Source organism: Bipolaris zeicola (genome assembly GCF_000523435.1).
Source record: "Bipolaris zeicola 26-R-13 unplaced genomic scaffold scaffold_419, whole genome shotgun sequence".
NCBI lineage: Eukaryota > Fungi > Ascomycota > Dothideomycetes > Pleosporales > Pleosporaceae > Bipolaris > Bipolaris zeicola.
Window position 1 is genome coordinate 906 of NW_006912468.1, and position 10,524 is coordinate 11,429.

General features: G+C 52.9%; 5 protein-coding genes across 5 annotated transcripts; 2 read left to right on the top strand and 3 right to left on the bottom strand.

Moving 5' to 3' along the window:
• Positions 1–514: 514 nt before the first annotated feature.
• On the top strand, positions 515–1,909 carry COCCADRAFT_112044 (uncharacterized protein; the record flags this gene model as incomplete). Its single annotated transcript, XM_007720192.1, has 1 exon — positions 515–1,909. One exon carries the CDS (start codon positions 515–517, stop codon positions 1,907–1,909), a length of 1,395 nt encoding a protein of 464 aa, XP_007718382.1.
• Positions 1,910–2,303: 394 nt separating this feature from the next.
• Positions 2,304–3,797, bottom strand: COCCADRAFT_112037 (uncharacterized protein; the record flags this gene model as incomplete). The annotated part of the gene is made up of 2 exons (XM_007720193.1): positions 2,304–3,646; positions 3,746–3,797. 2 exons carry the CDS (start codon positions 3,795–3,797, stop codon positions 2,304–2,306), a joined length of 1,395 nt encoding a protein of 464 aa, XP_007718383.1.
• A 1,476-nt stretch (positions 3,798–5,273) lies between these two features.
• On the top strand, positions 5,274–5,918 carry COCCADRAFT_41930 (uncharacterized protein; the record flags this gene model as incomplete). The annotated part of the gene is made up of 1 exon (XM_007720194.1): positions 5,274–5,918. The coding sequence occupies one exon, from the start codon at positions 5,274–5,276 to the stop codon at positions 5,916–5,918; it is 645 nt and encodes a 214-aa protein (XP_007718384.1).
• A 1,059-nt stretch (positions 5,919–6,977) lies between these two features.
• COCCADRAFT_10069 (glycosyltransferase family 32 protein) lies at positions 6,978–8,616 on the bottom strand (the record flags this gene model as incomplete). The annotated part of the gene is made up of 2 exons (XM_007720195.1): positions 6,978–7,027; positions 7,479–8,616. The coding sequence occupies 2 exons, from the start codon at positions 8,614–8,616 to the stop codon at positions 6,978–6,980; spliced, it is 1,188 nt and encodes a 395-aa protein (XP_007718385.1).
• Positions 8,617–9,054: 438 nt separating this feature from the next.
• Positions 9,055–10,137, bottom strand: COCCADRAFT_31184 (uncharacterized protein; the record flags this gene model as incomplete). Its single annotated transcript, XM_007720196.1, has 3 exons — positions 9,055–9,425; positions 9,498–9,790; positions 10,112–10,137. 3 exons carry the CDS (start codon positions 10,135–10,137, stop codon positions 9,055–9,057), a joined length of 690 nt encoding a protein of 229 aa, XP_007718386.1.
• Between the last annotated feature and the right edge of the window lie 387 nt (positions 10,138–10,524).

The following is a 10,524-nucleotide window of genomic DNA, read 5'->3' on the forward strand; positions in this document are numbered from 1 at the left end:
CCCAAGACGGACTGCAGTTGCCTGCACAGCACCAATGATATTGCATCCTTTCGCATCAACATCACCGCATCGATATCGAAATGTCGCACGGCGTTTTCCACGTTCCAGCTATCGTTATCAGCCCAAAGCAAGTCGAATGCGCTCTGGAAATGCCAAGTATCTTGCAACGACTAAATTTCCCTGCATGCGGCTTTCCATGCAGAGAAGCAATCTTCTAGTATCGGCTACGCATTGCCGCCATCAATATGTCAATGACCTCAAAAGCGGTCGAGAGGAGCTTAGCAGATACGAAATTGGCGTTTGTCGGCCGAATTAAAAGCTTGTAGTACGGAAGCGGGGTATATTACCGCCATTTCTCGTGCGCCTTTTGACGCAATTCAAAGCGGGCGGCTTGCTAAGATCAGCATTTGTAAGACGCGGCTTACTACGGCAAGCTATCAGGCCAGGCGTGCGGCCCTGAGTGCTACTTTCTTCTGTCGATTGCTGCCATTGTTCAGCTGGTCAAATAGTCTGGATGGCAACCACACTAGCGGGTCAAGCCCAGGCGGTGCGTCAGCTTTACACCTACGTGCTTCAACCACAACTGTACGGCGACCATCACCATCCGGATCGCCAAAATACACCAGAAGGACCAATATCTATTGCGTTTTCAAAGTCTAGTCGGCGTACTATTCACACCAATAATGACCTGGTCAAAGGCGTAGTTCACGTCAAAGCACGACTGCAAATCAAGCGCGTCACGATTAAGTTCATCGGCAAAACAACATGTCGCATTTCCAACGACCGCAACCCTGCGAACCCCCACTGTGCCGAGGTTGAGCTCTTCTGCCATGAAAAAACATTGTCAAGGATCCAGACTCCAACTGCGACATGCCCGCCAGGACGGATAGAATACCCGTTTGAATTCCGGTTCCCAGAAAACGTCGAAGCAACTCCCAAGCTACAAAATGAAGCCCCATTCAAACCAGACGCACTTTTTGAACACGAGACCGGCCACCAGCTCCCACCATCACTCTGGTGCAACGAAAACAGCATCTGCAACGAGTACTTGCTAAGAGCCGAATACGTTGCAGAGCAAACATCCTTCACCCTGAACCCCGTAGTAGTCCACCAGCTCCGCTTCAGCCCCTCCGTCCCCGAACTCAACATACCCAGCCCACTCCCTCTGCTCTCCGCACCGCCCATACGCTTTGAACGTAAATCCCGGCCCTCAACCCCAGACCCCTCAAAGGAGCGCCGCACACCCCTCAAGCGTCTAGCATCGGGCCTCCGCAACAGCAGCTCCGAGAAATTAGACGACACCTCCGCGACTTCCCTCCTCGTCCTACGGACCCCAGCACAGTACCGCGTGGGCGCCCCCAGCACACTCAAGATCTCCCTCCAAGCCACGCTTACAAACGGCGGCATCGACCAACAGCAACAGCCGCCCGCCGCCGTCCACCTCCGCGGCATCCGCGCCCAAGTCAGCGCCCACATCGCCTCGCGCGTCCCGCTCGCCTCCGCCGCCACCGGCGACGTCCGCAGCGAAATCACCGAGAAATTTGACCTCTTCAACCACCGCTATGTCAAACCCGGTATCGAAATCACACACGACACCACGCTGGATGGGTTGCTAATCAACAACATTGTGCCCCCGACCTTCAGGACGTATGCTGTCGCACTGCGCTACGATGTCAAGTACAACTTGCTGCTGGAGTGTGCGGGCAAGGAGTCAGAGCATGAGGTTGAGATGAAGGATGTGGTTATCGAGCCCATGACGAGACCAGGCGGGCATTTGGGACCGCCGGAGGAGCCGCCGCCGCCGTTGAGGGAGGGCGAGATGGATGTTGCGAGGGAGATGATGATGAGGCAGGGTGGTGCGAATGGGGTTATTGGGGAGCAGGTTCCGCCGCCGGCGTATCAGAGATGAGGGGATTGAAGGAAGGGTTAGGTGTGTGTATAATCAGATTGTGGAAAAGTATACGATATGTTATCAACATTTGATGCTTTTACTAGACAATGTTGATGTATAGAATGTAACGCGTTGGACACAACATATCGGATAAGGAGCATTTCATCATTCTTGAACTAAACAAGGCACGATGAAATTATCATTCAAGTCAAGGGAATAACTATTGGAAGAACAATCATCTACCGTATCACCCGTATCCTCCGTCTTATGAAAAGCCAAAAAAAAATGACAACCTACTCCTCGACCAATACAGGGTATCCCTTACAATGTCGAACAATAACAAAGGAGCAGAGAGGAAGAAAACATGACATCGTATCAAAAAGCCTCCCAGTTATGCAAAACTCCAATTCGTTCACGGTTTCACACACGCAACCATGAGCTTCTCGTAATCACCGCGTGTCTCTCCTTCTATTCTCTTGACAAGATCCTTCTTGTAAACCTGCTTGTACGCGGCGCTGACTGCATTCATGAAGTTTCTATCCCAGTGGCATCGCACAACACGCTGGACGAGGAGCTCGTCTCGTGTGCCCAAGCCAGCCATGGACTCTTCCAGTCGGACAGCTTCCGCTTCGGGCCGGTTGATAGCACGGCGCACCAGAAGACGGAGCACATCCTGCATGTGACCCGAAAACGAAGACTTCAGCACGCCGTCGAAAGACTTCTGGAATCGCTGTTGATAGGATTGTGCAATCGCCCTAAGCTGGGCGTCGTTCTTGCTGGTAAGAATTTGGCAGACCTGAGCAGTGTTCTTGCTGGCGAAGCCGCCCAGGCTAGCCTGTAGCTGCGTCACGGCTTGCTCAATCTCTTGAGGAACCACAGGATGTGAGTCTTCCGCCCGATTTGCTGAGATGATCATGTCATACATCTGCTCGGTACCGGCGCTGAGATCACCTTGGAGATCCTTTTGGAGAGATCGCTGGAAGAGCTCCTGGTACTTTTGCTTGATGATGTTGATATCGGCATTGCTGCGGCCAACGAGAATGTCATCCAGGATAACTTCCTTTGTGCCTAGTCCCTTCATTGCTTCCATAAGGTTGTAGCAGTCAGATACTAGGGGTCCTCGAGCAATCTCCACTAGTCCTCTTGAAAAGTAACCACTAGTCTCCTTTTGCAGATCCTGGACTAAATTACGCATTAGGCGTTGTTCGTATTGTGCACGGATGGTGCCAATCTGGATCGGATCCTTCTTGGCCAAGATACTAATAAGTGCCTTTTCATCAGTGCCGAAGCCTTTCATGGCTTTGCGGATAGCCTCAACGTCCTTCATCATGTCAATGTTGGCTGTTTGTTGGGCGTAACCGAGAGACGGTTGGGTTGGCGGGCCGCCATAGCCGCTTGTTTGGGGTGGAGGAGCATATTGGCCCGGTGGAGGGGCTCCATACTGGCCTGGTGGCGGGGCTCCGTATTGTCCTTGGGGCGGTGGTGCACCGTATTGACCTGGAGGAGGACCTGGAGGCGCACCATATTGACCCGGTGGTGGTTGATGATACTGTCCAGGGGGAGGAGCATAACCCTGTGGTGGGGGCGGGCCGCCATATTGGCCTTGGGGCGGGCCGTATTGGTTTGGAGGAGGGGCACCGTAACCTTGCTGGGGCGGGTAACCGCCGTACTGTTGATGCTGCATGGGTGGTTGAGAGTAGCCTTGGGGTGGAGGTGGTTGATACTGTTGTTGTCCGTATCCTTGGGGAGGACCTTCTGGGAGATATTAGTATAAATCCAGGTTTGGCGCCAAGCCGCGGCACATGAAGGATGCAAACGCGGATCGGGCTGTACAGTGAGCAAAGAATGACTTACGACCTGGATAGGGTTGTTGGTATCCACTGGGTGGTTGATTGTAGTATGACATGCCTGCCTAACTTCTGAACAGTGCGGCGCAAGCACTATAGGAAAAGATAAGATCGACACGCGCAGACTTTACGTTGGCTGCGATGGAAACAGGAGGTGAGATCAGTTTCCGAGTGTGTTTCTTGGATGCACACAGCAATCATAGACGGACGAAAGGTTGCCGGGCTGAGTATGGCTGAGCCTTGGACAGTGGAGGGGTAAGTCAAGCGAAATGTTTGGCCCATGACGAATTTGCCCTTGGCGCCATTGTCAGCAGTTTGGCTGTGAATGGCTGCGAATAGGAAGGCGTGCCACGCTGTTGGTTTGTAAGGCAGCAGTCCTTGGCAGCCCGACTCCACCACCATCTGGCGCTAGGGGGTGGCTGCGTAGTGGCGATGCAGCACAGCCTCATGAGCTTGTAATCAGCACGTGACGTGGATGGATGTGATCTTGTGAACAGATTGCTGGCCTGTTTGAGTGCGAAGTGAAGGGTGATGTGGAAAGTAGTACGTATGGCTTTTGCAGCATCATGGATGACCCTGTTGGATACTCCGATAATGGGACAGTGTGGTGTAAGAGTGATGTCGCCAGACGTAATACAAAAATTCCACGGGGTTATCTGCAGAAGCCGCTGCCTGTAGAAGGATTCAATAATGAGTTGACCCAAAACAAGAGTCTGTTGTTCACGTGTATGCATCCGTTTGGGTGCATAGGTTTCTAGTATTTGTATTCCATACACTCCACCAGTCAAACGATAGCGGCATCACCAAATCAATGGCATTGAACGTTGCCAAGCTCCTGCCACAAGACTACTGCAGCGCCTGCAAGCGATCGGCAACCCTCCAGTTCATCTCCACCAACAACATGTGTTCCCTGCACACCATCGAAGCTTCGCTAACGTCAGGAACCTTAACGGTTTGGCCCGTCTCCGCGCACAACCTTTGGTTGGAGCAGTGACATCATAAGCCGACCACTTTCTATTGCCCCTCACGTTGCCGCCATCCATACGCTACAACCATACGGCGTAACTTGGCGGCCAACCTGAATCGCAGGAGAAGATGCCATTTGGTGGGAAGCGTCTCCCGTCACAATTATGTATATGCGGTGCATGTTGACCCAGTGTCAGATGGGACCGTTTAAAACTTTGTGATGCCAGCCAAGAGCGCAAGGCTTGGAGGAATGAGATGCAGCTAATATATATTGAGGCTTGATACAGCGACAGATGCAACGTCCCATAACTACTACTACTAACAATCTGTTATCAATTGCCGTCATCCAACTCGCACGCGAGACGCATAACCACCAGCCGCATACGCCATACATCCAGCCCGTGTCGATCGGACAAGGCTCGAAAACAGGGCCAAGGGCAAACAACGCAGCACAAGAGCCCAGCTCCTCGAAAGTACGCTGGGCACGCAGAGACTCAAAGTCATAAACGCCACTCCGTCCCCCGCACGCACGCACACGTATCTTGCAAAACACATAGCCCAATTCCAAAATGTCGTCCTACGACTCCAACAAATCAAACTACCTCCACACCCAACACCAGCAACCCCATCAAGCACCGCCCTACCCCACGACTCCCAACGCGCCCACATCTGGAACTTACTTTTCGCAAATGGCTCAACAGCAATCTCAGCAAATGTACTCCTCCTCGCCTCCCTACACCCAGCCTTCATTCCCCCACCAACAATCGTGCCATCAACAAACCCACCACGCCCGCACATCCTCGACATCCTCCATGTCGCACAGCTACCCCCCACCCCCCGGACCCCCACCCACCTCGCAATCAGGCCAACAGCCAATGGGCATGCCAATCCACCAACCCACCCCGCGCCACTACCACCCTTATGCATCTTCCTACCCCCCTCCTGCTGCTCCACCAGCAACAACAATAAATCACATGCCGCATACGCGCTCAATGTCAACATACAGTCAGCATCATGAAGACGAGAATGGCAGCAAGTACGGGAACGGAAGTGGGAATGGGAATGGAAGCGGGGAGTTGGATTCAGAGACGGAAAGAGAGTATAAGAAGAGGTATGCGAGGGAGAAGAGGGTGGAGAGGCGACCGACGCTGGGAGGCAGTTTGTTGAGTATGGTTGATGCGGTAGGGAAGGCGTTTGGAGGAGGTAGACATTGAGGATTGAAGCTGCTAGATATTTGACTGCATCGTTGTGAGGAGAGGGAGGGGGCATGAGATTACATGTGTGGTGTGGAATTTGATACCCAATGTCGTTTTTTCTTATTCCTTTTATAATTTTACTCACGAAGTATACGACTTAACCATCAACATCAAGAAAGTCTTTTAAAAACATTGTATTGAATTCAACATAAAAACAAGTTCTATTCGCATCTTTTCCAGAGACGCAATGACGTGGGAATATCCAGAGACAATGCTAATGTTGGTAAGAAAAAAAGAAATCATACTTTCTACTGTACAATGGATAGGTCCACGAACCGGCCCGTCCCAACATACACACAGAGAAACCTTCCCTTCTCTATAGTAAAACAAAACACACAAACACACAAATGTGTCCCAATTCGAGCTTCAGCGCTTGAAGCCGATTCTAAAAGCCGGGTTGGAATTTTTCTCCCCATCCCACTTCCAAATTGGTGAAAGACGAGATATGGCGAAAGCTGATAACCAAGTAGCTTTNACATGTCAAGTCCAGCCACTTGCAATCCTTCTCCTACCCCCTGGNCCAATAGTGTTCATCGTCCCGTTTGTTGCTCCGAGAAAAAACAGCTATGTACCTAAAAAGAAGAAGGGAGCCAACAAAACACCGGAGAACGACGGCAAAAAAGGGCAGTATCGGGGGAATGAGAATCAGGAGGAGATAAAAAAAAGAAAAAAAAAGGAAGTAGAGCAACAAGAAGAGTTGAAGGGGGGGAGAGGGAAGTCGGACCGCGCACACCGTGATTGCTGACCTGGAGATCGCGAAAAAACCCGGAATACGGCCGTTTTTGGGCGACATTTCACTGGGTTAATGCAACTAAGTAACCTTTGCGGATTCCGGTAGAGTGGAACCGCTTGGAATAAATTTAGCGCAATCGGTGGTCCCCCCCGTACAGATTTGCGAGCATGCATGCATGCAGCGTGGGCGTATATAGGGCACAGTTCGTCGTTGGAAAGGTTGAGGGCCTGGTCATGAAGCGGGTCGTTTTCGAGAAGAAAAAAAAAACGTGGAGTCCGGGAAGATCAGTTGAAGATCTCGCCAATGTGACGGAGGTGCTGGGGCTTCCAAGTTCCTGTTGATCAATGTTAGAAAATCTCGGTCATTGACAGAATGCGGAAAATAGCTCGGACGGTAGTGCATGGGGAAGATAAGCAGTTGTGCCGTGCATCGCCGAGCAACCCGTTTCTCTCGTGTTGATATCGTATTAAGCCCGTCAGATTGGGTATAGAGCGAGTGAGTAAGCTCCGGGTAGTAATAATTAGATATTAGAACGAGCGAACGGTCCCGCTACGCATTTAGTGGCCACATTTTTCGTGTAAGCACTCTAACGAATGACGCACCAACGCTATGGCGGGACTGTTGACAAGACTGTTGACTGCCCTTGGGAGGTGCTCTTGTGGGGAGAAATATAGCGCTAAACTTAACCAGTTCCAAAAGAAAAAATACGCCATGCGGCGCTACAGTAAAAATAGAAACATGAAGTCATAAGGCGCAGCAATGCTACTGGGATTCTTGTCGCTTACCTTCAAAGCTGTGCTTGACAAAGGCCATTGGGTCGTCTTCTTCGCCGGCACCCATGGTCTTAATTCCAGGGCTGAAGCTGGTAATGGGAAGGACAATTACATCGCCAACCTTCTTGGGGGCCTTCATTCCAGTAAAGTTTTCCCAGGTGATATTGCCCTTGCTTGTGCTCATATCAAAGAAGTCAGGGTTGTTGAAGTAGGAAAAGATGGTGTCTGTCCATACGGCTGGGCCAGTAAACTCAACAATATCCTTGTGGTTGTCGGAGAGCTTGCCAGCGCGCTTGCGCTTCAGGGTCTCCTCGGTGATTCTGGCCACGACATCGATCAGCACGGGGTGGCCGGGCTTGGACTGGATGGTCCACTGGCAGAACTGGATGCGGCGAGAGTACCAGTCGGCCCAGTCTGGGCGGTCTGGGTCTGCCTCGATGCCAATGACCATGCCGTATGAGTTTGCGGCAACGTCGGAGGGAATCCACTCAAACGCAGGCTTCAAGGCGGTAGTGTCAATATCCGAGTAGATACCACCGCGGGCAAGAAGGATGAGGTAGCGGAAAAAGTCTGCCTTGAGGACGGGGGCTGGCAAGGCATTGTAAGCCTCAATGACTTCAGGGACCGAGGCGTACAGGTGTCTGATCAAGTGGAGGGCGACATCGTCGGTGATAACCTCGTGAACAAAGGACGGGTGGTGAATGGTCCAGCTGGCCTCTGGCTCGCGGAAGATTTCCTCAAACTCGCCAGATTGGGGATTGTGCTTCCAAGTCTGCCAGACGTAGGCGGGAGTCTTTGTGTCGACGTCGTAGGGGAATTGGTACTCGAGTTGTTCGGTGAGGGGCTTCTTGCGGAGCTCGTCGAGGCTGACCTGGGTCTTTGGCTTCTTCGAGGGCGTGTCGGGGACATCAAACGACTTGTCTGACTGGTCTGCCTTTGTGGGCTTCTCAGCGTGTTTTTGTGCCTCCTTTTGCTTCGCTTTCTGCTTTTCTCGCTCGCGGTCGGCGGGATTGACCCAGGCGGTGGGACGGGGCATGTCATGTGCATTGCGGTACTTTGGTGTTGTGCTGCCGTGGTGTTGTGACTTGAAGATGAAGAATAGGGTCAGGCAGGCGAGCGAAAGCACGAGGGCTTTCTTGAAGGTGAGCATGGTGGCGGGATGTTCGCAGCGAACGGTGGCGGCGCGAGGAGAATACGTTGCAGATGTGAAGGGTCGTGTGCCAATGGGTTACTCAATGTGTTGAACCGAGTTGGCGAAACGCAGGGTGGTTCGGGGATGTAGGGGGAGGTGAAGAGTAGCGAAGGGTAATGGTAAGGGTATAGTCGAGGCCGTTGGGAAAGACGGGTGGATACGGGACCGAAGTTTAATTCGACCAAATAAAAAAAGAGGGAAGGCGCAACAAAGTGGGAGAAGCAATGGAGACGAGAGGAAGTATGGGTGAGTCGCGCGAGGAACCAGCACCGCTTACATACATGGACAGGACAGCGACCAAAAAAAACCCGGGCTAGCAGCGGCGCGCTATGGCGGGCTTTTTGAATCAACAGGGCCTGGCGACAGAACAGAGGGCACGCCAGGATGCGACGCGTTTCAGAGCGAGCATCCCGCGCTCGGGCCAGGCGCGGCGGGCTGGTCGTCGACGACTTGGGCAAGGCTTGTGTACGCTTGCAGTTGCATGACTCCTGCAGTCAGTAGAGTACTGACGGGCCAGCGAGGCGGTCGGCGGGCCATGACACTCTTTTTTTCCAGCCCGTGTCTGCTTATCACCCAAACAGGCACAGTAGAGTGAGTAGTGCTTGTACGAGTAATCATTGCAGTTGCAGTTGCAGTTGCAGTGGGCAGCTGGCAGTGCCTCGCTTTGGCAGCATGGCCGGCAGGCTGTGCATTGCCGCCACCACGCACCACCGAAGCAGCTTTTGCCCCGACAGGCCCCTCTCTCGCTCGCTCAGCCCGCTCTAGCCCTGGGGAGGGTCATGCAGTTGCGGTGGTGGTGTTACAAGGGTAGATGGGATGGAAACACAGATACTACGTACGTGTGTGCTTTGGCATGGCCGTGATCTCTTCCGCACGGCAGTCCAGGGGCCGGATTCGCCGTGGTGACGCGCGTTCGGCTGCTNGCTTGGCTGAAACGCCGTGCTCTTGCCCGATGGGGTTTAGTCCTCCCGCCGCTAAAGTNGATACAAACGCTCCCAGGGCAAAAAAACGCGCGGTGGATGACGGTGCAGCAAGTATCGCAAGTACTTGGATGCGAATGGACACACTACTGTATCTACTATCTACACATGTATCTGCTGTCACCACCACGCCCGGCTGGTCGACCAGCTGACTGGTCAGCCTCCGTTATCGCAGCTATCGCAAACGGGCAGGTCCCGTCAGCACGCCAATCACCCACCGCCTCATTCCCTTCGATCCATCCATCCATCAATCATTCGCCGCATCCACACTTATCCTGACGCCATGCAACACGGCAATATCCAACGCCATTTTGTCGAAACAAACCCCGGTCTTGGCAACGACGTGCAACGCGGCACTTTGTCCTCATCCCCCTCGCACCATTGCACCAACCACAGCCCCCCGATACCCTTCCTTCCGTCTTTGTTCCATGCCCATTCCACCAAACACACTTTCATGCCGCCACTCGACTCACTCTACCTTGTGCATCCTCGTGCACATGCCCGCGCTTCTCTTCAACCACTACGACATGTTCCATCTACATGAAATCTCGATTCATTCCCCGCGCAATGCCACGTTCCCCCCATCCCCATGGTTCGGTCATCTGCCTCTCCGTCCGCGTCATCGCATCTTCTTGTCCGCGTAAGGCGTCACAGGATGCTGTGTCAATGTTTCAGCTACCCGCCACATGTTCTCTTCTTCCTTCCACCATCGACACCCTTCTACTTGGTACTCTTGACTTGGCTGCACCTGCCTTCTTGTTCCTGACCTTCGTTCCTGACCTGCTGACTAGCCGCTGGGGGTTCGCGGCAAAAAGCATCGGGGCTTTTTCTTGTCCCTGCACCACTCCTCTTACTCGGTCTACTTACATGTTTGTAGGGCTGCGAT